The following is a 27,193-nucleotide window of genomic DNA, read 5'->3' as shown; positions in this document are numbered from 1 at the left end:
TATCACTGAGAATCCAGTTTGAACTAATATATATGAGTCTCCCCAGGAAGTGATAAGAATCTGGGGTGTGAGGTGCAGGGTTAAACTTGCTGATTTGCCTTAATGTTTTTTAGTTCTTGTAGGAGCTGTGGTGGCCCTCCCCCAGGGAATAGAACACAGTCAGATATGAACCATTCACTTAAACCAATGGACCCCAAAGATACTGGGGTTACAATAACTGTCACACTATATAGCAAACTAATTATGTGTCAAAGTATAGCTGAGCTCACGTAGTTGCCTACTGGTTGGGCTCTGCTGCCCTATGGAAGATCCACATTCAGTTCAAGCTCTTATTTGTGCTTGCAGTAGCTTAGGAGTACCGTGGAGACAGGTGCCCTACATGCTTGTGAAGTAATGTTGAGGATTCCCCACATACAGTGGCCCCTCTAGCTTATCCTCCTGGAGGGAGTCTCACCAGTTCTCCTTGACTAGAAAGATAATGTCCACAACATATGGGAAAAATGTAACCATAACGACTCTACAAAATATTGTGATAGAAGTCCCTTTTTTGTCAGTCTTGCTAGTTATTAATGACTAATGTAGGTAAAATTATAAGATTTATTTTAAAACATTTTCATGTCACTCACTTTCATTTCAAATGATATCTTTATACTTGAATTAACTCCAAGTAAAGTACATATCTAACTATAATTTAGCCCAGTAAAATATTTAGCACCATTAAGGAAAGGGTCATGGTAATTAGGATTAGAATAGTTTGTACTGAACAATGAAGGGATATCAATAAAATGCAGTCTGGCTCTAATGATTCTACTGTTACTTTATAATTGTGTGCAAGCAGAGTAAGCCACTTTTCTTCCATATTTCTTTTTTCTTCCGATAAGTTGAAATTTGCAATGTGATTTTTCTGCCCCCTCCCCCGTTCACTGCACCCCCCCCCCCCATGCCTATTAATTAAGCTTTAAATCACAACAATCTACACTATTGTAAGGAAGAAGTTACACAATCAATTCACAAATGTTTGTGTGCCATTATCACAATTAAGCAGTCTGTATTTAACCATAGCCTACAGTATCTCCTGTGAAGAATCAGGTGTTGCTGTATATTTGGATTACATATCCATTAATAGTTTCAGATAAATACATCTCCGCTTTGGGCAGTTATGTTGCAGAATCTTCGTCAGCAACCATAACAGGGGCTTTGTTTGTTTATTTTTGCAAAATGACTATGGTTGAATTCTTTGACAATTTTTAATGTTTTTCCCACAAAAATGTGAATGGCAGGAGCCACAGGCAAAATTGGAATCATTCAGACAAGTAGTAATAGTTTTACTGGATCTTTAACTTTAAGACAAGTTGTCACTGTTCTGGCAGCTGTGAAAGTAGGGAAGGAAGCAGCTGCCCTGAGCTGTCATTGGCCTTTCCCCTTTTCAGTGTTCAAATGCCAAGTGTCCTCTTATTCCAAAATCTGCAGACCTGTGCAGACTATTGCATGGGTAGCCACCAAAGCTTCACAGGAGAGTTTAGTTCTCCCTGCAGCTATAACAATTTCTGCACTCAGAGTGAGTTGATTTCTGATTTGCAGGGTGGGGAAAACCAGTTACCAGGCCCCCATTAATTTTATATTTGCTAAGGGTAACGTAACACCTACTTCTAGAACCAACCCCACAGAGGGGATTTTTAGCACTTGTCCTTACTTAGGATAAAACATTTATTGTAAATAAATGAGTAAACTTTCACTTAGCCAATGGACTATACTATTGAAATGGGTTGTTGGTCCATAATCTTTTGTTTCGTTAATATCTGTTTAATTTCCTTTTCTCATTCTGGGTTATGCTGTGGTATTAAAAATGGGACTGAGACTGAGAATTCAATCAATGAAAAATATTTGGGAAATGTACTTGTGTTTTATATGTTTCTCTGCCTGTTTTTACACACTTAAGACACCGAGGCCTGCTGTACACGACATAGTTATTCAGGCATAGCTGTGTCAGCCAAGAGTGTAAAAACAATCACACCCCTTAGTTGACACAGCTAACATGACCAAAACAGACAAACAAAACCAAACAAAACACGCGCACACACTCTTGAAACTGAAGAGTTATTCTGTCCATTTAGCTAATGTCTCTTGGGAAGGAGGTATTGCTCTGCCAGTAGAAGGATGTGTCCTGCCTGCATATACAGCATCTATATGAGGGGGCTACACTGACAGACTCTGTAGTGTAGATATGGCTTAAGTAAATAGTAATAATATAGTTCTATTAGAGAGAAGGGCTGTTAGAATACTGATTTCGTAGTAGGCTTCAGTTGGTTTTCAGAAAAAAAAATGGTGGATACTGTGTTAATCTCCTAGGGATTTCTATCTATTGTATATATTCATTGTACTTGATATAAAAAACACTTGTAAATAGATATGGTTTGGTTATTAGATGAAGTTGGGAATGCTTTTAAGCTGTTCTATTTTAATAGATTTTAGTGGTAGCAATTATAATTGACCTTGGCTTAATATGTTATGGCGTTTCACATCAGCTTATCTGTCAGTATGTTATCAGTTCATAGATGAAAAAAATGATTAGGGTTGTTTTAAATAAATATTTGCCAAAACTAATGCACATCAACTATATTGTTGGTTTACATTTAAAAAACTCACATTCACCACTGAATCAGAATCACAGTATAATAATTTGAAAGAGAAATAGAAGCAAATGTAGTAAAACATAGTCACCAAAGATGTAGGTGTGTGTTAAGATGCATGATGTAGAACGTAGGAGATCTATCAAATTATTTAATGGTTTTGAGAATGTTTGCTGCATTAATAAATCATTTGTAGGTGTTTAGATATTCTGACTGCAGCATTCCCAGCCCCAAAAATTCAAAACTCATGAATTAAGCTAAAAAAATCTAGACTATTTTATTATTATTAATGTATTTATTTATGGGAGTCTTTCTATTCGTCTTCTGGTTTGGTCTTGTTTGGAATCTTTAGGTCATGTTTTCATGATTTTCTCTGCAACTATGAAGACTAAAAACTTATTTTTTTTAAATTATTACTTAAGCGGAGATTGTCACAACTGCATGTTTCCAGGAGCCTAAGGCTTGCAAGAGTAACATGAAGCCAGGACTTTGTCACACTGCTAATTGCTGAATATCTCAATACTGATTTATTTGCCTTCTCTTATATATTCTTGCAATTGCTGATTGTTATGACATACGAAGTGCTTTAATAAAAGAAAGTGAACTGTGTTGTTTAACTTTTTGGAAATGTCAGTGAACTGTAGCTTGGGGAATTAACCCCTGAGCAAGATGGGTAGTAGGGGTGTGACTGGATGCTTTATGGATTGGAAATGGTTTTATACAGCTTTCCATCTCTACGTGATAAGTTTTAATCAGAATCAGCTTCCTAAGAGGCTCAGCACAGTTTTTTTTTGTCAGGTGATTGTCACAAAAAGTCACAACTAATATTGGTACCAATTAGAATCTTTGTTAGTACTCTCAAAAGTGGAGTTAGGACTGAATGAGTATTTAGACTGAACTACTTTCTCTGACTTAGCCCTGGTCACACTATAGGGTTAGGTTGAATTTAGCTGTGTTAGGTCGATTTTATAATGAATCGTCTACACAAGCACCTCCATTCTGTCGACCTAAAGGGCTCTTAAAATCAACTTCTGTACTCCTCCCGGCGAGGGGAGTAGCGCTAAAATCAAACTTGCTGGGTCGAATTTGGGGTAGCGCGAACGCAAATCAATGTTATTGGCCACCGGGAGCTATCCCAGAGTGCTCCAATGTGACTGCTCTGGGCAGCACTTTCAGCTCCGATGCACTAGCCAGGTACACAGGAAAAGCCCCAGGAACTTTTGAATTTCATTTCCTGTTTGGTCAGCATGGTGCGCTCAGCGGCACAGATCACCATGCAGTCCCAGAAATGCAAACGAGCTCCAGCATGGAGCGAACAGGAGACACTGGATCTGATTGCTGTATGGGGAGAAGAATCTGTGCAGGCAGAACTCCGATCAAAAAGAAGACATGCTAATATATATGCCAAAATCGCACAGGGCATGATGGACAGAGGCTACAACAGGGATACACAGCAGTGCCGCATGAAAGTCAAGCTCAGGCAAGCCTACCAAAAGACAAAGGAGGCAAACGGTCGCTCTGGGTCAAAGCCCCATACATGCCACGTCTGTGATCAACGGCCTGGCATTCTAGAGTGGGACCCTACCACTACCCCACCTCTGTCTGTGAACACCTGCAAAGGGGAAGTTTCATGCAACATGGAGGAGGATTTTGTGGATGAGGAAGAGGAGAAGGCAAGCAGTGAATCCGTTCTCCCCAGCAGCCAGGACCTTTTCATCACCCTGGAGCCAATACCCTCCCAAGGCAGGATCTCCAGCCCTGAAGGTGGAGAAGGCACCTCTGGTGAGTGCATGTTTGTAACTACAGTACAGGGTTTAAAAGCAATAGTGTTTAATGTTTGATTTGCCCTGAAGACTTAGGATGCATTTGCGGCCAGTACAGCTACTTGAAAAATCTGTTAACGTGTCTGGGGATGGAGTGGAAATCCTCCAGGGACATCTCCATGAAGCTCTCCTGGAGATACGCTGAAAGCCTTTGCAGAAGGTTTTTGGGGAGGGCTGCCTTCTTTCATCCTCCACAGTAGGACACTTTACCACACCAAGCCAGTAGCAAGTAGTCTGGAATCATTCCAGCACAAAGCATGGCAGCAAATGATCCTGGGTTTTGGTCGCATTCAAGCAACATTCGGTCTGTATCTTTCTGTGTTAGCCTCAGGAGAGTGATATCATTCATGGTCACCTAATTAAAATAGGGGAATTTTTGTAAGGGAACAGTAGAAGGACCCCGTTCATGCTGGGCTGTTTGCACTTGGCTTAAAGGGAGCATCCCTGAGAATAGCCACACGGTGGGGAGAGGGATCATCCCAAATAGCCATGCAGAGGTGTGGAAGGAGGTGTGTGCTGCACCCGAAAACCACAGCCCCTCCTTTTAAATGGCAAACCCAACCGACATTGCCTGCTATGGGAAAGGAGGGCGCTGCAGTTTGAAAACATTTCCACACCTTATGAAGTCATTAGAAGCCAAACCCACATACCCTTTGGCTTACCATGGCTGCCTGGAAACTGAATTTTGTTGTCCAGCCATATGTGATGTATCACCATACCGGCAGGAACTCAATATAAAAGGCAAAATGCAACCTTGTACCTAAAGCACATGTGCTGTCTGCTGTGAATTGCTTGATTCACTGTGAAAGAGTCTCCCTTTTGTTCTCAGAAATGTATCATCTTAAATTTTACTCTCCCTTTTTATCCTCCCACAGGTGCAAATGTTTCTATGCTCCCCCTGTCATCTCCCTCCCTGAGGTTATTGCAGATTAAAAGGTGAAAAAAACACACTCATGATGACATGTTTTCCGAGCTCATGCAGTCCTCCCGCACTGATAGGGCACAGCTGAATGCATTGAGGCATTCAGTGGCAGAGTCCAGGAAAGCATTAAGTGAGCGCGATGAGAAGAGGCAGAATGCAATGCTGAGGCTAGTGGGGGGGCAAACGGACATGCTCAGGCATCTGGTGGAGCTGCAGAAAAGCCAACAAGAGCACAGACTGCCGCTGCATCCACTGTACAACCGCCTGCCCTCCTCCCTGAGTTTCATATCCTCCTCACCCAGATGCCCAAGAATGAGGAGTGGGGAGGAAGAGGGGGTTCTGGGCACCCAGCCACTCCACTCCAGAGGATGGCCCAAGCAATAGAAGGCTGTCATTCAAACAGTTTTGATTTGTAATGTGGCTACAATAAGCAATGTGGCCTTGTCCTTCCCTCCTCCCCCACCCAGGCTACCCTACCAGTTATCTGCCCTTTTTTTTTTTATTTAATAAAGAATGAATGGTTTCAAAACAATAGTGACTTTATTTCCTTTGCCAGCTGTGATCAAAGAGGGGAGGGTAGTTGGCTTACAGGGAATTAAAAATCAACAAAGGGGGCAGGTTTTCATCAAAGAGAAACACACACAATAGCCTGGCCAGTCATGAAACTGGTTTTCAAAGCCTCTCTGATGCACAGCATGCATACCTGTGCTCTTCTAATTGCGTTGGTGTCTGGCTGTTCAAAATTGGCAGCCAGGCGATTTGCCTCAACCTCCCACCCCACCATAAACGTCTCCCCCTTACTCTCACAGATATTATGGAGCACACAGCAAGCAGTAATAACAATAGGAATATTGGTTGCACTGAGGTCTAATCTAGTCAGCAAACAGCACCAGCGAGCTTTTAAACGTCCAAAGGCACACTCTACTACCATTCTGCACTCGCTCAGCCTATAGTTGAACTGCTTACTACTTTCCAGGCTGCCTGTCTAAGGCTTCATAAGCCATGGGAGCAAGGGGTAGGCTGGGTCTTCAAGAACAACTATTGGAATTTCAATATCCCCAACAATAATTTTCTGGTCTGGGAAGTAAGTCCCTTCTTACAGCTGTTCCAACAGCCCGGAGTTCCTAAAGATGTGAGCGTCATGCACTTTCCCGGCCATCCCACATTGATGTTGGTGAAACGTCCCTTGTGATGCACCAGTGCTTGCAGCACCATTGAGGTTTATGTACTGGTTGACAAGTTGGTCCGGTGCCAAGATAGGGATATGCGTTCCGTCTATCGCCCCACCACAGTTAGGGAAACCCATTGCAGCAAAACCATCCACTATGACCTGCACATTTCCTAGAGTCACTACCCTTGGTAGCAGAACGACAGTGATTGCACTGGCTACTTGAATCACAGCAGTCCTCACAGTAGATTTGCCCACTCCAAATTGATTCCCAACTGACCGGTAGCAGTCAAGCGTTGCAAGCTTCCACAGGGCTATCACCACTCACTTCTCAACTGCTAGGGCAGCTCTCATCTTGGTATTCCTGTGCTTCAGGGCAGGGGAAAGCAACTCTCAGAGTTCCAGAAAAGTGGCCTTACACATGCGAAAGTTTTGCAGCCACTGGGAATCATCCTATACCTGCAACACTATGTGGTCCCACCAGTCTGTGCTTGTTTGCCGGGGCCAGAATCGACGTTCCACTATATCAACCAGCCCCACTGCTGCCATGATGTCCCAATTGCCACATCTCGTGCTTTCAGGAATTCTGTGTCCATATCCTCACAATCGTCCTTGTGCTGCCGTCTCTTAGCCAGGTTCTGCACATCCTGCAGTATAATGGGTGAGGTGTTTACAATGCTTGCAACTGCAACGGTGAGCTGAGTGGGCTCCATGCTTGCCGTTCTATGGCGTCTGCATGGGTAACCCAGAAAAAAAAGGCGCAAAATGATTGCCTGCAGTTGCTTTCGCAGAGGGAGGGAGGGGAGACTGACGACATGTACCCAAAACCACCTGTGAATGTTTTTGCCTCATCAGGCATTGGGAGCTTAGCCCAGAATTCCAATGGGTAGCAGAGACTGCAGGAACTGTGGGATAGCTTCCCACGGTGCACCGCTCCATGAGTCGATGTTAGCCACGGTAGTGAGGACGCACTCCACCAACTTAATGCGCTTAGTGGGGACATACACAATAGACTGTAGACAATCAATTTCTAAAAATCAACTTCTTAGTGGTTGGACTTCGCAGTCACAGATGAGGCGTATTAGTAATACGGGCCACGTACGCATTATTGCTTCCCCTTCAATATTGGTTCTGTAGATAGATCAAAAACTTCAGTCTCTGTTGACAGAATGGCCAGTCTGGCCTCTTTCAAGAGTGCAACATGTGGGCTACAGTGTGTCAGTGGTGACTGATTTTTTTCTTCCCCATCCGGTAGTCAGATTGGAACCATTAACCTAGAAGGAAAAAGCCTCAAAGTCCAACAAGCTATCTAGTTCTTCTGTTTCAGTATTTTTTTAAAGACTGTAAAGGAAAAATAAAAACTCTAAGAGTTTTGTTAATTTTGTTTGTAAGAGTCTCATGTTTCAATTACACAGCACTTGACTGAACAAAATGAATATTAGAGGTTACAAATACACTGTTGAGTAGAGGAAGTAATGCTAGGCTTGTGAAATAAATATTCAGGTATGTGGTATAATTAAGGAACATGCTGAGACTTGTACTAAGCAATGCAAAATGGGTAAGTGTTGAGATGTATATAATGTAAATAAGCAGGTGCAGAATATTAATTCGAGAATATTTTTCAACTATATGTAGTGAAGACTGTTAGTCCTTGTGCTATACACATGCAGTACCCTATGTTATAGACAGTGTAATCTGATTGTGGCCTTCATCTGTGATGAAAATATATACTTTCTCTATTAGTATGCAATACACATACTGTGTGGCTGAAATTATTACTTTGGTGTTCATCATACTTATATGGCTATCCCTACTACTGTTTTTAGTGTAAATAAATATGCGTATATTTTAATTAATTTCTCACTGCTGTCAGATCTCCCTTAAAGACACAGTTGCATTTTTCAGTAGTATGAGCCATAGATTCATACTCTGAGGTCCGAAGTGATCGTTTAGTCTCACCTCCTGTATAACACAGGCCATAGAACTTCCCCACAATAATTCCTAGAGCAGATCTTTTAGAATAACATCTAGTCTTGATTTAAAAATTGCCAGTGATGGAGAATCCACTATGACCCTTGGTAAATTGGTCCAGTGGTTAATTACCCTCACTGATAAAAATGTATGCCTTGCTTTCAGTCTCAATTTGTCTAGCTTCAACTTTCAGCCCCTGTATTGGGTTATAACTTTCTCTGCTAGAGTGAAGAGCCCCTTATCAAATGTTTGTTCCCCATTTATACAATCAGTGTAATCAACTTATCCCTCTCTTTGAGCAAAATAGATTGAGCACCTTGAGTCTATCACAGCAGGGAAAGTTTTCTAATCCTTTACTTGTTCTTGTGGCTCTTCTTTTCACCCACTCCAGTTTATCAACATCTTTCTCAAATAATGGACACCAGAACTGGAAACCATATTCCAACAGCAGTTGTACCAGTGCCAAATATAGAGGCACTCTATTCCTACTTGAAATTCCCTTTTTTGCATTCAGGGATCACATTAACCCATTTGGCAACAGCATCACACTGAGAGCTCATGTTCAGCTGATTATCCCCTGTGACCCCCAAAATATTTTTCAGAGTCCCTGCTTCCCAGGATAGAGTCACCCATCTTGTAAGTATGGCCTATGTTCTTTATTCCTAGATGTATACATTTACATTTAGCCGAATTAAAACACACATTGTTTTTGTGCTCAGCTTACCAAGAGATCCAGATTGCTCTATATCAGTGACCCGTCCTCTTCACTATTTACCATTCCTCCAATGTTGGGTTATCTGCAAACTTTATCAGTAATGATTTTGTTTTCTTCCAGGTCATTGATAAAATGTTAAATAGCATAGAGCCAAGAACCATTCCCTGTAGGATTACACTAGAAACATGCCTGTTTGTTGATTATTTGCATTTAAAATTACATTTTGTGACCTAATTTGTTAGTTAGTTTTTAATCCATTTAATGTGTGCCTTGTTCTTTTTTATATCTTTCTAGGTTTTTTTAATCAATATGTCCCGTGATACCAAGTTAAATGCCTTACAGAGGTCTATTAACCTTATTACTTCTATCACCCAAACTTGTAATCTCATTTTTTTTAAAAATCACCTAATTTCAAAGGAACTATTTTCCATAAAGCCATGTTGATTGGCCTTAACTATATTACTCTCTATATTATCTTCCTTCAATTCTTTATTAATGAAGTCTCATATCAGCAGCTCCATTATCTTGCCCAAGATTGATGTTAGACAGACACACCTATAATAACCTGGGTCATCCCATCTACTCTTTTTAAATATTGGCACAACATAAGCTCTCTTCCAGTCTTGTGAGACTTTTCTGGTGTCCCACGATTTATTAAAAATCAACATTAATGGTCCAGCAAGCTCCTCAGTTAGCTATTTTAAATCCTTGGATGCCAGTTATATTACCTGATGATTTAAAAATGTCTAACTTTAGTAGCTACTATTTAACATCTTCCTGAGAGACTTGTGGAATGGAAAGAAGGTTTTCATCTGATCATCATTTGTTTTATCTCCCAAATACAGAACAGAACTATTTATTTAACACTTCTTCCTTTTCTGCATTGTTACTGTTAATTCTACAATTTCCATCTAGTAATTGACCGATACCATTATTAGGATTCTTTTTTGTTACTAATGTACTTTACAATTATCTCTTTATTGTCCTTAACTCTACCAGCCATAGATTTTTCCTTGTGTCCCTTTGCTTGTCTTATCAGTTTTCTACAATTCCTAGCTTACGGTTTGTATTCATTAATATTAACTTCCTCTTTCTTCCATTTCTTATACATCAGAAAGAGAGCGTGCACGCTGCCTTCACCTTCTCTAAACAGGTTGGGTTTTTAACCAGTGCAACCTTCTTCCTTGATTGTGGTTTTTGTGCATCTTATAAAGTGTTCTTAAACAATTGCTAATTATCATTTAAATTTGTTCAGATTAAATTTTTCCTCCCAGCTGATTTTGCATAATTGTTTTCAGCTTTGTGATATTGGCCCTTTTAAAGCCCGCTTAAAGCTGTTTTCCTTGATCATTAGAAACCCTAATTTTGACATCCTATATTGAGAATTTCAGTGTTAGGGGGTTAATATATGGAAATGATCATCAGTGGAAATGATGCACTACCTAATGCCCAAGCATTGTGACTAATAAAGTAACTCCTCGCTTAATGTTGTAGTTATGTTCCTGAAAAATGTGACTTTAAGCAAAACGATGTTAAGCAAATCCAATTCCCCCCCCTAAGAATTAATGTAAATAGGGGGGTTAGGTTCCAGGAAATTTTTTGTCACCAAACAAAAAACTATATTATACAGATATACACACAGTATACGTTTTAAACAAACAATTAAATACTGTTCACAGCTATGATGATTGTGAAGCTTGGTTGAGGTGGTGAAATTGGAGGGTGGAAGAGGGAGGGATATTTCCCAGGGAATGCCTTACTGCTAAATGATGACTAACACTGACTGAGCCCTCAAGGATTAACACGTTGTTAATGTATCCTCTCATCAAGACAGCACGAACAGGAGGGAAGGGAGACAGCATAGCAGACAGAGACACACACATATCTTGTGTGTGTGCGAGAGAGAGAGAGAGAGATGCACACTGCCCCTTTAAGTAAGCTGACCACTCTTAAGTGCATTGTCGTTTTAAGGGGATCAGGAAGCTGAGACAGCAGCTGCTGCCCCAACTCTCTCTATCTCTCTTCCTCCGTGTCCCCTCCCTGCTCTATATGGTAAGTGGGTGCAGGAGCAGGGGGAGGGGGAGGGGGATAACCTGACATTAGCCCTGCCTTCCCCCCTTGCACAGCAAGCAGGAGTCTCTGGGAGCAGCTCCAAGGCAGAGGGTGGGAGCAGCACATGGCATGGGGGGAGGGACAGCTGAACTGCCGATTGATAGCCTGCTGGGCGGCTGCAGCGCGGGGAGCTGATAGGGGGGCTGCTGGTCCACCCTGGTTGCAAGCCCCCATCAGCGAGCTGCAACGGGCTGCTCTTCCTGCAAGCAGTGGACAAAGCAGGTGGCTGCCAAATGATGTTAGAAGGGAGCATTGCACAACTTTAAACAAGCATGTTCCCTAATTGATCAACAAGGAAACAACGTTAACCAGGACAACTTTAAGTGAGGAGTTACTGTATGTAGATATTGCAATAAGAATTGGGATTTTGATGTTATATTTGTTGGATGCTGTTTGTGACCACATTTTTAAACACACTCCTTTAAAATAACAGATTTATGGTGAGTTTTCAGATCCACTAATAGGATTTAACTAATATATGCATAAAAATAGCATTTTGGAAACTTTTTTAGTTTAATCAGCATTTACCTTGATCATATTAGTCAGTACGTTGTTGCTTATTTCAGCTCATATTTTTATTAGGCAGCAATAGTATACTAGTGGAGAAAATAAAGTTTGGTGTTTGCACGTAGGTACACATTAAGTCCTTGTTATTTTGAGAACAGCATTTGTTTTCATTTTATTAATACATTCTCAAAATTAGAATGTGTTCAGATTGACACTTTAAAGGACCCTAATAACGATTAATAAATTTAAAAAACATTAAAGAAATGAAACAAAACAAATTTATCTTGGTAAAACTGAGTTTTCCTTCAATATGCACGGTAGATAATGCACCACAGAACTTGGTGCTTGTGAAAACAAGGAGGGATATGGTATACACAAAATCTGACTGGCAGACTAAAGGAAAAAATAATGTTCTTTTTTTTTCTTTGCAAGTGCCCATTTTGGGGAGGGAGCAGTGACAAAATACTGGTTCAGTCTTGCTCACATATTTAAAGCAAGGGCTGCCTGTTCAAAGAAGTCCTATTTTTCTGCATGTATACAGTATTGTGCCTATTTATTATTAACAAGCTTACTTACCCAAAACCTCCGAAGACTCTTATCAAATGTCCATGACCCATCACAAAGCCAATGAAAACATCTTCTCATTTGTCATCTTTCATAATACTTAAGTAGTAAATCCTTCACAATGATTTACTGATGAGTGGAAACGGGGAAAATGTGCATATAGCATTATATATGTAAATATACATTGAACATGTATTCATTTAAAATAAAGTCTCTAATACCTTTCCTAAACAGCAGGGGGAGGGTTGGAGTGTGTGTGCTTGTGCAAGCACATATGTACCCTCATAATGAGAGAGCACACGCCCATGAGCTGATTTCCGATGAGATACTGTTTTGTCAAAAAATGCCAGTTCATCGCATCTGAAATATTTCATTAAAAAGTATTGGTTTTGACAAGGGAACCCTCCCTTGGCAGACTTGTGAGGACCCCAAGGTTTAAGGGTCCAGCTCTGAGGCAGAGTACTGAATTCCTTAATGACATTCTCATTACAAGTTCTTTCTGGGAAATGCTGTTTTGTTTTCATCATCAGAACTGTCTGAATTAATAATGATGAAGTCCACTTGGAAGTTATTTACATAAAGTACTGTTCTCGTGTTGCTGCCACAGACAGCTTCTCCCTATTAGGGAGGGAGAGAGAGAGAGAGAGAGAGAGCGCATTTGTAGAGTGTCCAGTTTGATGCGACTGTGTGAAAAAGAACTTCCTTTTATTTGTGTTAAACCTGTTGCCCATGTCACGGGATAGCCTGCTAGAAATCCAGCCCAACACTCAAGCTAGTACAGCACCATTGCGGATGCAGTTACATGGGTCTTACATGGATAGGGTTTTGCTGTGGGGATGCTCCACCCATGTTAGCCCCGACTAACTCTGCAATGAAGATATGATCACAAAGACTGGGGGATGACCTTCTTGCCTATGGATGCTTTGACAGCATTCTGAATCACCAAGCAATACGTACCTAAAGGTTGCTTACTTCATAAACAAAAGGCAGACATACTCCCTCACAAAAGGATCTCACCTCTGACATTTCTTTCTGTTTTTAAAAATGTCATTGAATGACACTGGTTTGGCTAGTCAATTAACATCTTACTGATTATCTACACAATTGTCTTTTGTCCTGTGTGTCAAAAACTAAAATACTTCAGTAAATGTAAAGAGTAAGCCTTTGCCCTTGTACTTTTACCTTGGTTAAAACATTTAGTTGAATAATGCAAGTGCTTTTGGATTTCACCGTTACCTCTGTCCATGAGCTGAGGCTTAATATATTGTTTGTTAAAGGAACAAAATTAAATTTGTTAGGATCTTAGGTATCAAAATATAAGGTTTTGTCAAAAGAACGCAGTTTCCATGCTTATGTGCTCGTAAGATACACGTTTCTACACACCTCTGGTAATGTTTCTGCTGTATGGATTTTTTTTTTAGAAATATCCATTCATTTGATTGTGACTTTTTCTTTAAATTCTAGCTGCGTGAAAGCTGTGATGATGTCATTGATTCATTTACAAACACTTCAGAGCAAATCAGACTGCCTTTGGGATTTTGTGCACAACCTACACATGCTAATTCAAATAAGTTGTAATCTATTTCCACCCATAATTAGCAGTGTCGTTAGTGAAAGTTGGGCACCTGTCAATGGAGGAGTACAACTCTTTAATGTATAATGCATCCCTCAGACTTCCTGTCCAAAGATCCGTTAGTACTGATGATGATCTTGACCTCATACTTGAATCTGAACTGTTCTTTGAATTTTGTTTTTAAAAGCACTGAAAATTATTGCCTTGTTTTATGTAACCTCCTAATGTTTTGGGGCCTATCTGACCCCATTGTGTGCAAAAATGTAAATAAAAATTGTCATGCCAAATCTGTGCTGCTTACGTATTCTCAAACTAGGAAGGAGTTCAGTCTTTCCTCAGTGGTTTTATCATCCTACCTGTTGTGGTTTACGTGTAGTGGTAAAAAAAAATCATTAAAAAGGTAATGGAGTCAGTTAGACTTGTCAGTGATAAAAATGAAATATTACAGTTCTAAGATCTTTGGGATCTCCAGGACCCCAAACACGTACAAAAGCTTAAAACATGATAAGCAAACCACTGCCTTTTCTTTCTTTACATATTCTCAAACTATGATGAGAACAACCTGTTATAGTTGATTTAATCTGAATATCTGTTGTGGATTTAGTGTAGTAAAAAAAGTCACTCCAATGTTATTGGGGTCATTTAAGAACATAAGAATGGCCATATTGGGTCAGACCAAAGGTCCATCCGGCACAGTATCCTGTCTACCGACGGTGGCCAATGGCAGGTGCCCCAGAGGGAGTGAATCTAACAGGTAATGATCAAGTGATCTCTCTCCTGCCATCCATCTCCACCCTCTGACAAACAGAGGCTAGGGACACCATTCCTTACCCATCCTGGCTAACAGCCATTAATGGACTTAACCTCCATTAATTTATCTAGTTCTCCTTTAAACTCTGTTATAGTCCTAGACTTCACAGCCTCCTCAGGCAAGGAGTTCCACGGGTTGACTGTGCGCTGTGTGAAAAAGAACTTCCTTTTATTTGTGTTAAACCTGTTGCCCATTAATTTCATTTGGTGGCCCCTAGTTCTTATATTATGGGAACAAGTAAATAACTTTTCTTTATTCACTTTTTCCAGACCACTCATGATTTTACATGCCTTTCTCATATCCACCCTTAATCTCCTCTTTTCCAAGCTGAAAAGTCCTAGCCTCTTTAATCTCTCCTCATATGAGACCCATTCCAAACCCCTAATCATTTTAGTTGCCCTTCTCTGAACCTTTTCTAATGCCAATATATCTTTTTTGAGATGAGGTGACCACATCTGTACGCAATATTCATATAAGGATTTATATAAGGGCAATAAAATATTCTCCGTCTTATTCTCTATCCCTTTTTGAATAATTCCTGACATCCTGTTTACATTTTTGACTGCCACTGCACATTACATGGACGTCTTCAGAGAACTATCCACAATGACTCCAAGATCTCTTTCCTGATTAGTTGTAGCTAAATTAGTCCCCATCATATTTTATGTATAGTTGGGGTTATTTTTTTTTTCAATGTGCATTACTTTACCTTTATCCACATTAAACTTCATTTGCCATTTTGTTGCCCAATCACTTAGTTTTGAGAGATCTTTTTGAAGTTCTTCATAGTCTGCTTTGGTCTTAACTATCTTGATCAGTTTAGTGTCATCTGCAAACTTTGCCACCTCACTGTTTACCCCTTTCTCTAGATCATTTATGAATAAGTTGAATAGGATTGGTCCTAGGACTGACCCTTGGGGAACACCACTAGTTACCCCTCTCCATTCTGAAAATTTACCATAATTTCCTACCCTTTGTTCCCTGTCTTTTAACCAGTTCTCAATCCATGAAAGGATCTTTCCTCTTATCTGATACAACTTAATTTACATAAGAGCCTTTGGTGAGGGACCTTGTTAAAGATGTTCTAGAAATCTAAGTACACTATGTCTCCACTGGATCTCCCTTGTCCACATGTTTGTTGACCCCTCAAAGAACGCTAATAGATTAGTAAGATATGATTTCCCTTTACAGAAACCATGTTGACTTTTGCCCAACAATTTATGTTCTTCTATGTGTCTGACAATTGTATTCTTTATTATTGTTTCAACTAATTTGTCTGATACTGATGTTAGACTTACTGGTCTGTAATTGCCGGGATCACTTCTAGAGCCCTTTTTAAATATTGGTATTACATTAGCTATCTTCCAGTCATTGGGTAGAGAAGCCAATTTAAAGGACAGGTTACAGACCATAGTTAATAGTTCTGCAATTTCACATTTGAGTTCCTTCAGAACTCTTGGGTGAATGCCATCTGATCCTGGTGACTTCTAACCATTAAATTTATCAATTAATTCCAAAACCTCTTCTAATGACACTTCAATCTGTGATAATTCCTCAGATTTGTCACCTACAACAGACAGCTCAGGTTTGGGAATCTTCCTAACATCCTCAGCTGTGAAGACTGAAGCAAAGAATTCATTTAGTTTCTCCGCAATGACTTTATCATCTTTAAGTGCTCCTTTTTTATCTCAATCCACTGGTTGTTTAGCAGGTTTCCTGCTTCTGATGTACTTAAACATTTTGTTATTACCTTTTGAGTTTTTAGCTAGCTATTCTTCAAAGTCCTTTTTGGCTTTTCTTATTACATTTCTCCACTTAATTTGGCAGTGTTTATGCTCCTTTCTATTTACCTCAGGATTTGACTTCCCTTTTTTATGAGATGCCTTTTTATCTCTCACTGCTTCTTTTACATGGTTAAGCCACGGTGGCACTTTTTTAGTTCTTTTACTGGGTTTTTTAATTTGGGGTATACATTTAAATTGGGCCTTTATTATGGTGTCTAAACCCCTAAATTAATTGTGAAGGTATTCTAGCATCAGGTTGTTTTAATTTTGAGGCAGAAGTTATGATATGATTATATTACTATTTCAGCATTGTTATTATCGTCATCATTTCAGTGTTTTTTGTTTTTCAAAAAAATGCACCAAAAGTGTCTGGGAGAGTCTTTGAGACCCCAGATAACATTTGCCTCATGTATGAACACAGTTGTCCAGCAAATTGAGTTTCCTCTAAGATAACACTCTCAACTTGATTTTCTGGGAAGCCCACACTTGCTAGGAAGAGTTTTTTAGGGAAGCCACAATAGTCAGATCCATTTTCTGGCAAGCCCACAGTTGCTGGGGCAAAGACTCATTGTTGGGTAGAAAAGGCTCTTGGTTGCTGGGAAAAAGCCTCTCACTGTTGCATTGCACATGCACATGTCTGAATGACTATATTGCATGAATTTTGTTGAATTGCACATGGCATCAAAAATCTTTGAGTAAGAGATGAATCAGGGACATGGATACAGAAATAGTGAAACTACTGTGTAAGAAGAGTCTCTCTGGAGTGCCTCTGTTGTTGAAGGGTGGTACCTCTCCATGCCTAATTTCCATCATGGTGTTAGATTGGTACAAGCCATAGTCTCTGATTCCTGGTAGTGGCCCCTACCTTGTCACCGCAGGGTTTATACATCCTGTCACAGTGGTGCAGAAAAGAAACCTTGCAGCCTTTCCTCAGGCTTCTAGGGAAGCAGCATCTAGCATGCTGGATACTGATGTGTAGGGCCTCGAAAATAAGGAAGGAGTTACATATGTTCCAGAGAATGAGACAGAAAACACACAAAAAATGAGTGAAATGTAAAAACTTTGTATATTCAGAAAATGGCACCTATGTGCCCCATTTGTTCAAAGTAGACCTCTACTTCGATATAACGCTGTCCTCGGGAGCCAAACAATCTTCCCGTGTTATAGCTGAAACTGCATTATAGCGAACTTGCTTTGATCCACCGGAGTGTGCATCTCCCACTCCCTGGAGCACTGCTTTACCACATTATATCCACATTTGTGTTATATCACGTCGCGTTATATCGGGGTAGAGGTGTAGTAGGTTGTTTACTCCCACTTCAATGTGTATGTACCTTTTATATTGTTGCTGTTACTATGTTTTCATTATCTAAACCTGGGGTGAGTTAGACCCTGGCATCTGTACAGTGTGTAGCTTTTTTTTAAAAATATATTTGTTCATGGTGTCATTGAGACACCAACACAAGTACTCTGTAGTGTTCTTCTGAATCTAGGAAAGTTTTAACTTGTTCATAGTTCACTAATTACAATAAAGTCACTTTTAAATGCATCCCATGTTGGTTTTTTCCCCAAATTCCAACATATTAAGATTTCCAAGACCCCAGTAGGGAAATAGTTGGGTGATTTTTGGTCTAATATGAGGATTAATTAAGCATAGAAACTTATTATGCTTTTTTGTCATTGTTAATTGGCTTTGTCTTGATACTTTTAAATTTCAAATGCAAAGGTAAATAACTATTTTTGCTAGGCAATTATGCGCTTAAATATTTTCAGAGTGCTGAATGCAGTTAAACTTTATTTTCTGTTATGGTGCCAGTTTATTTAACAGCTACTATTCTCTTTACCAACAAAATAACCATTTCTAGCTTTCTAATTTATTTTTCAATTCCAGCGCATTTTACTTCTCTGCTGTTTTTTCTCTATCCAAATATATCACATTACTGATAAAACCCATTACTGTTGTAATTCAAACAAGTTCTTCATTTACAGCACAAATATCACTGTTTCTCTTCAGGCTCGCCAACAATTAATAAACTAATAAACTATTTGCATTGGGTGCAAAGGTCAGCCTGCATTGGTCATGTTTGCAAAACTTTGGCCTTACTTCATTGTCTGTGCTATTGCATCTTCTGCTCATCTAGTATCGTACTCTCCCCCCTCAATTAAAATAAGATAGATGCAGTATATTGGAATTTGATATTTATTACGTTTACAAAATATGACTTGTTGCCACTTTAAATTGGCAGTAACTACATTAAGTTCCATGAAGTTACACCAATGCAAAATGGGTACAGATGAGAACAGGGTCAGTTTAATAGATTTTTGCTGTTAGTGCAGATGTAAATCCACTACAATCTGTGCCTCCACTGTGTGTGTGTGTGTGTGTGTGTGACTTTTCCTACCTGTTTTGTTTTAAACCTTTTGATTGATTGTTTTTTAATCACAGTTTTATTTTAAGTACAAAAATAAAAAAAGAAAGTTAAAGCTACTCATATTAAGTGTTCTGGGTGAGTCACTTGTGAAACAGTAAAACTTACTAATTAAATAAAAAATTAAAACCTGTGAAAAAGTGTTTAGTGTATTACAGTTATAGATCAACTGAGTCCCCTTACTAAAAGAACGCAGGAAGCACAACCAGATAAACTGCAGGAAAGAATCTTGTATACACTGATATGGTATAAGACATAAAACATTCAAGAAAGAGACCTAGTAATCAATCAGTAGATATCTGCCTTAGAGTGAGACTGCTTACCTATAGGGCTGTCTCCATTATCATTAAAAGCTTGCTAGTTTGTGTCAAAGACATTTCCATTAAAATGAAAGTGGCAAAATTCTAGAGACTCAGAAAGTAATGCCGAGGAAGGATCTGCCTGTGAAACAGCACACTAATATTAAAGGGCTAACTTTGGCAAATCTGCTATTGTAATTTCATGTCCAACCTCAGGGACTGATTTTTGTGAGCTCCACAGCAATATGTGGTGCACATCAGAAGGCAGATGGCAGAAGATGGTTCAAAAATGCATATTTTACCTTGTAGAGATAGCACATACATACATTTATTAAACCCAATCAAACTGATTAACAAAAATCTTTGATAGTTATCCACCCTGGTTGGGAAATGTGCTTTGTTTTCTATGGAAGCATATTACAACCCACAGTTTGGAAGCCCTGGTGCTACAACCACTTAGTGTCATAGCCATCCAAAATAGGAAAATGTTAGTTCTTTAAATCATTGTCAGATATTATTCTTCATAGATGCTGGTAGGTGTAGGAAAGTATAGAGTATATAGCAAGTGAAAGGTAGAGGAGAATCCTGTAAGAACCAGGCTTGAGTAGGTGTAAAGTGAATATGCAATACTAGCACATTTTCAATATGGTTCTTGAGATAAGTCTTCTAGGAGGAGGACAGGAAAAAAAGTGTAAAGAATTTCAAGGATAATAAAGCCATAATTAATAAAGTGTTAGAGGGTACATTGAGATATTACAGAATATTTTATTTTTAAATTCATATTATTGCTGTTTCACCATATTTTCTTTATTTGTATTTGTGTAAGGTATCAATAGCTCCTAGTATCCAAATTTTTGTCTGTAGGTATTAAAAGTATTGAGGGCTTCCACAGATATTGGTTTATAGAAATCAGTGTATTTCAATAAAAGAAAAACATTTGATCTTTTTTCTATAATTTTGCCTTAAATCATTTATATAGCCAAGTACATGCATTAATAAGATAAAAATCTCTTTGAACCTTAGTTTCTTTTTAATCTTCAAATTAGATTTAAAAGAATGAAATATTAGAATTCCCATCAATAAATTTAAATAGAAATAGATCCATTTGAACTAATGGTTGAATAAAATGGTGACATTCCCACATTTAACATGATGATTTGGAATGTTATATTACACATTCTCACTTATTTTATGAACGGTAGAATTTTTATGAGCAGTAATTCAGAAAAATGAGAGCCTGCTTCGTGGAATTATTCTCTTTACCTCAAGAATACTTCTACTGACATTGCTTTTCTTGACATTGCTTTTCTTTAACTTTTTTCTTTAAATCAGAATTACAGAAGTTTTTCTAATTCATTGTCACATTTTTTTCTAAGTTTCAGCTCAAAGTCTCAAGAGCAACCTTGATTCAATGGAACTTCAGATCCATCGCCTAGCAAATGACATTGAGAGTTTCCCTAAAACAGAAGATGCACATGATAAATTTGTGGAAAAGATGACCATATCCTTTTTGCACTTCTGGGTTGATAATCTTAGTTTTTTGTCTGTCTTATTAAATATTTACAATATTTGAAATTAACAGTTAGAAGTGTCTGTTGTTTCATGTTTATTGTCTTGCACAGGGAAGTGAATATCAGAAAGTTTTGAGTGTTAGAAACATTAAGCCATTAGCAGAAGTGAAATTTGTTTTGCTTCTTCTCTGTGGTTAGCTTGTAGCATTTGTAATCAGACTTTTAAGAAGAAAGATGACACCACTCTCAAGGCTCCCCACTGAAGGAGCTGAATACCCAGGATCCTGTCATAAACTGGAGAAAGTATAGCTTCAGATCCAAGAACAAACTTTTAGATAGTGGTTGCATCACTTCAGGCTGAAAGAATATGGAAAAAAGAGTAGAAAATGGAAAATATTTAGTGAGAAATGTTGGCTACAAAATTTTGGCTCATCAAGAAAACTTTAGTTTAAAGTATTAGAAGTTGCTGATAGTCATTGTCTGTTTTGATTTTTTTTGAAAGTTATAACTTTAGGAGAAAAGTGTCAGCTCTGGTAAGTATGATTAAATAGTCTGAACTGAAGATTGACTTATCATGTTATCTCTCTAGGGAATAAATACTGTGAATTCTTTATCTAAAAGTAACTAAAATTGACAGCTTTATGTCAGTCACTGTGTCGAGATCTAACCTCGGGTTGTTCCCCCCTCCCCCTTTCAAAAAAATTCACTTATTCAGTAGTTCAACTTTTGCTCAAGAGTAAAGAACTGTAAGTGGAAGAAGCTGACTATCAAATTTATGTGGAACTGACTAAATTTCCATTGTGCTTAAAGGAAATTTTCAGTCAGTAATTTAATATAGAAATCCATATATTTCTTTAAATGAAAAAAATGTTTAATGTGTGTTTGCCTGTTCCTGACTCATGAGGTTTGTATATGTATTTATTTACACAAGCTGAGGGGCTGATAGACTGTAGCATGAGTATTCAACTTCCTCCGTAGGAGAGGCAGTACACATAGGTATGTTTGCCAGTGGGCTCCCCTTAACACATTTGGGGAAATCTGTTGAGCTTGATCGGTGGACTAATATAAAGGGGAGCGATCCTGCCAACTGGCATACTAATTTGTAAGGGAGTTAGAGAAAAGTCATTGTTCCGCCATGCTGGAAGGACAGGAGACACTGGATTTAATTAGGCCACAACTTTATCCTTAAATATCTGGGAATAACCAGCAGATGAAACTGTACAGTGCAAGTAACTGCATAATCATTTCAATATATTCCCAAGGAGCTTCTGTCAGCCCTCTCCCTTACCCATCTGGTCCCAACCAACCTGCTGCTGGGACCTCACCATCCCCTCTCTTGAATGAGGGTTTGTGGGGGGAGGGGAGTTTGGCTCCCTGCCATACCAGTCGTAAGAGTCCTAAGCCCCCCTCATCCCATCCCCTGGTTTCTTTTCTTTTAAAGAATACATCCTTTACCAATCCATTTTCTCTGATTGCTGCATCCCTTCCCTATAGAGTACCTGAACTGGACATCTGTCCCACATTTACATAATGAGTTTCAAAGTCATAGCCTAACTCCCATTTCAAGTTTGCCCAAATGAAGGCCCCCAACCTGCTGAAGGGAAGGCCAAAAAAACAAACAAACAAACAAAAAACCACTTTGCCTTGGCCAATCTTGTGGTAAGGGAAAAATTCCTCCCCAGTCCCCCTAGAAAGGAGCAGCTAGCACAGTGTTGCCCACAGCAGATCCTTACAGAACCCGGTATTTCACTACATCCATGGGTTGAAGGATTGGTGCTGCTCCACTTGGTCCAAGTAAAAGACTTTTCATGCACCGGCACTACCTATATAATCTCTCACTCCTTTTCTGATCACCTGCAGGAGGGACACACTTTTTCCAGCAAGCCAGATAACAGCCCACACTGCGATGAGTCCCGTGAGAGAGTGAGTCTTAAGCTCTCAAGTGCTGTCTTTCCTACATGGACCTGTCTGTTAACAGTTTCTGGCTGGACCTCAGGAAAGTAATTCAGGGCTAATTTATATAAAAAACTTTCCTCTTGCTTTATGTATTCCCTTCCATCCCAGTTGCTTCATGGTTTCATAAGAAAACAGTCCTGAATATGGCCAGAATAATCCATGTGATCCAAGAATATTTTGCATAACAGTTCTAAAGCTCCATCCTCCTACTTCATCTACTCTCCCTTCCTTAACCACGTCCCAATCTGCTCATTCAGTCAATTTGTTTTGTGAACAGAGCATCCTTCAGGAGCTAGATCCACATTTAGTTTTGTTCACACTTGAGAAAAAAAGAGTCCCTTCTCTGCCTATTATAGGGAATCACTTCCCGTGCTTTAAGTGCTGTTCTAAAGGATTTGGACAAAGGGCTCACCCCTGGGTTCCTCAAAGTGCAGGCTGAAGTTCTAGCTGCACTTAGGCTGTCAGGTTTCACGTAATTTCTAATCTTAATTTCCTAGCAGCTTCTTGCATTTAACCACCTGTCGGATCCCCATGTCCCATTATTTAGGGCTCCTTTCTTTTATTTTGGGATGGTTTTCTTGTTTCTAGGGTTTTCTTTATTTTCAAGCTGGTTGAAGTAGTTTGTCTAATGATAGCCATTTGCTTCACCAGTTCAATATGTTGGAAATAGCCAGTCAGATCTCATCCATCTGCAATGGTGAGACTTAGGCTGGAAAGAGTGTAATTTCTTACCGGGTAATTTCATTTATACACGAGTTAAACCATTGCAGAGCCATGCCCTTCAGTTCTCTGAGCAAATGTTGATCCTCTTGTTCTGTATGTATGTTTATAGTGCCGATCAATTACTTAAATCTTTGAAATAGCTCACATAGGGTAAGGATGAGTGAGGATGGGAGGAGTTGGTGGCTGGATGATATGAAAATGCTAAAATTCTGTTGCTTCCTTTCTGACTTTTTAAAGAAATGGGACTCCTTCATCTGACTACATTGGTAGAACCAGACTGCACAGAGGAATTAAACGGTAAGAAAATCTTCATTTTAACAGATTCCTGCTAACTTTTTCATGCTGCCCAAAATTCTGGGGCCTGACCAGTTTTCTGTGGAAATCAGGGCTGGGGCTGTGAAACTCAACTAACAAAACTGTTTCACTTCATTGCACATCACCACACTTCTGATATCATAGCGAGATGCCATCTATGGCTCATGGTAATTAAAAGAGGCATGTTAGGCAGTAGGTGCCTGGCAGCTTTCTCATACTGTAACATTGAACAAATTTGGTGACTTGACAACATAGATAAGGCTGTAAGAAAAAAAAATGTTTCTGTCTAAGGATTTTTTCTTTTCATAATTAATAGATGACCTGATAAATAGTTGATTTTTATTTTTAGAAAGACAGTTCCAGTAAATTTAATTGTAGTACATGATCAAATTTACTCAAATACTTTTTTTTTTATACTCAGGAACAACACTGCTGCTTAAAAGAGAAAAAAGGAGGTCTTTCTGCCTCCCTTGTGTGTTTCTTCTATTTCTGTCAGCCCAGTGTGGAATTGTTTGGTTGCTGATGGCACACAGTGAAACTAGAAAATTGTGGAATTTCAGGGAGAGTGAGCTCAATGTGTTCTATAACTGCTTGCGTGTTTCAGAAAAAGGACGACAAAAATGTCAGAACATTAATCATTCTCAGCAGAGGGAGCTCTGGGATGCACTTCCATGCATATATCGTAATTAAAGGTATCGTTTCCCTTTCCCTGTACACCAATAAATAGAGGCTACTCAGTATCAATTGTAGCTGGAGCTGTCTTCAGTGAATACAAAATAAATATTGCATGGTGCCATACTAAGATAAGAGGTCAGTTAATAGAGCACCCTATTCCCAACAGTGAAGCAAATGTTATGATGAGAAAATATTGACCCAGTTTTCACGTGCTTAAAAAAAATGAGAGAGAGAGAGAAGAGAAGTAAAAAACAGGTCTGGGTATTGATTAGGCTTTAAGTGATGAAGAATGAATGTAAAGCTTACTTACACAATTGAAATATCTATTCTTGCTTTTCTTGTTCCCCTTGTAAGCAATTTAATTTGTAATTTCATATAACCTGTTTTTTTCTCTTTGTATTTTATGACTTCGGTGAGTAGTATTTCATGTATTGTAATCTATAACTATCAGAGTGATTATCTCATGAAGCTGCATTTGTGTTTGCACAAAGATAGACATGGAAGAAGAGAGTAATAATGCAGTATTCCACAAATTCTTCAAAGCAAAAACATTGCAGAGAAAATGTATTCAAATAAACATTGTAGGTTGATTGAAACTTTAAATTTAAACTTTTTCATTTTAACATAGTTATTTTGTCTTCAGTATTTAACTTGATATAAATTTTGCACGGTTATTTTAACACATTTTGTTGACTAAAAATGTGAGGAATCATGGGGTCACATCTATCTGAATAGCAGATTTAGTGGAGAACTTGCTGAAACTAAATGAAAAGAGAGCCTTTGATAGTAGAATTAGATTTGGTTTTATTTTAGATTTGCTTTAGAACCCTTCACAGATTGGTTGTTTTTAGATTGGTTGTCCAAGAAATATCAATGCACCTCCATTTTCAGGAGTATATATATTTTCCCTATATAATTATTCATAAATTTCAGTTTAAAATGGTAATAAAAGCACTCCAGGCAGTATAATCTTAGGAGATTATTACCTTTCTCAAGTAGTTAATCATTGGTCCTTTGCCTTAATATGCATAGCAGACAGTATTGCTAGAAATAATGAGGTCTGAGCTGGAGCTGTCAGGATTATAAGAAGTAGACCCCTTCTAGAAGCAGACTAACTCTAGGCTATTACTACCCCCACCTTGAGCAGTTTATTTTCTAGATTTTAAGTCCAGAAAGGGACTATTATGAACATCTAGTCTGTTCTCCTGCATAGTACATGCCAAAGAACGTCAACCAATCAGTTCAGCATCAAATCCATAACTTTTGTTTGAGCAGTAGCATATCTTTTAGAAAGGTCTTGATTAAGAGGTGTCAAGTAATAGAGAATCCACCATGTCCCTGGGTAATTTGTTCCAATGATTAATTACCTTCACTGTTAAAAATTGAATCTTATTTCTAGTCTGATTTTGTCTAACTTCAGCTTCCAGGCATAGGATCTCATTATGCCTTTTTTCTGCTAGATTAAAGACCTGTGTGCTGTCAGAAATGTCTTCCCCATGTTGATACCTGTAGACCGTGATCAAGTCTCCTCCTAGCTTTCTCTTGGATAAACTAAATAGACTGAATTTCTGTAGTCTGTACTGTTTTTTCTAGGTCCTGAATCATTTTTGTAGTTCCTTTTTGAACCTTTCCAATATGTCAACATTATTTTTGAAGTGTGGTGTTCAGAACTGGCCACATTATCCAAGTAATAATCCCACTCATGCCATATTTAGAGGTCTAATACCACAACTCTACTTGTACTTGATATTTCTGTGCTTATACACCTGAGGGTCTCATTGGCCCTATTAGTTACGGCATCATATTCAGTTAGCTACCATGACCTTAAGTTCTTTTCAGTCACTGCTTTCCAAGATACAGTCCCGTTTTATAAGTGTGACCTCCATTTTTTGGTCCTAGATTTATGGAACTCCTTTTCCTTTCTTTTTTCCAAGAGAGAGTCCTTTGCTTAACATAATGTTTATAGAAACAAAATACAGCGTCATTTATTAGCAGCCTGCTATAGTATAGCTACTATATAGCTCTCTTCACCTCAAGCAGCAGCAAAAAGGGGAGAAGGCTGCAGCCACTGCACAGTCCCTCTGGCCTTCTTACTTTTTGATGGTTAATCATCCTAACATTTTGAGAGTCGACCAAACCCAGGTTATTCCAATTCCTACCATCTTGTTTTTATTAACATATTTTCCCATGCCTAATAGCTTTTGAATGGCCCCAGCTAGATGTGATCTGCACTTAAAATTTAGCTCAACATACATATGTCAGTCAGGGGTATGAAAGAAACACAATCCTGATGCTGTAGCTATGCCAACCTAACCTCCCTGTGTAGATGCAGCTATGTCAGTGGAAGAATGCTTCTATGGCCATAGCTACCTTCGTTAGGGCAGGAAACAATCGTACACCAAAAGAAAACCCTTCTGTCACAGGCTGCAGCTGCATTACAGAGTTATGCTAGTATAGTCTCTGTAGTGTAGAGACAACATTAGGCTTCTGAAGTTTGTATTCATTGATGTGAGGGGAGTGTGGAAGGGGAAGTTTAATCCTTAATTGCTCTTACTGTATGGGCAAAGTTTTCTGCAGAACTGGTTAAAAAAATAGTACTATATCTGATTACATTGTGAAGGCAGTTCTTGGAAAAAGTAAGGCAAATTTATTTATTAAATGTTAAAACAAATGCAGATTATTGTATAATGCAGCAAAAATTCAAA

General features: G+C 38.9%; 1 protein-coding gene and 1 long non-coding RNA gene across 12 annotated transcripts in view; both read left to right on the top strand.

Moving 5' to 3' along the window:
- DIAPH2 (diaphanous related formin 2) overlaps positions 1–27,193 on the top strand; it is an 827,558-nt gene that overhangs the window by 514,618 nt on the left and 285,747 nt on the right. For 10 of the 11 annotated variants that reach the window (XM_039487835.1, XM_039487836.1, XM_039487834.1 and 7 more), the window contains one exon: positions 20,685–20,809. In XM_039487835.1, coding sequence (XP_039343769.1) covers positions 20,685–20,809 — 125 coding nt within the window. Of the gene's footprint in view, positions 1–13,876; positions 14,204–20,684; positions 20,810–27,193 lie in introns of those variants that run through there. The other variant, XM_039487844.1, reaches the window with a different exon arrangement.
- Positions 21,843–27,193, top strand: part of LOC120371718 — an 81,201-nt gene continuing 75,850 nt past the window's right edge. Inside the window, exons 1-3 of the long non-coding RNA XR_005584540.1 lie at positions 21,843–22,742; positions 23,736–23,795; positions 24,235–24,505. This is a non-coding gene — a long non-coding RNA (uncharacterized LOC120371718). The remainder of the gene's footprint in view (positions 22,743–23,735; positions 23,796–24,234; positions 24,506–27,193) is intronic.

This window comes from Mauremys reevesii, linkage group 9, assembly GCF_016161935.1.
Source record: "Mauremys reevesii isolate NIE-2019 linkage group 9, ASM1616193v1, whole genome shotgun sequence".
Classification (NCBI taxonomy): domain Eukaryota; kingdom Metazoa; phylum Chordata; order Testudines; family Geoemydidae; genus Mauremys; species Mauremys reevesii.
This window is presented reverse-complemented; position numbering and strand designations above follow the sequence as displayed.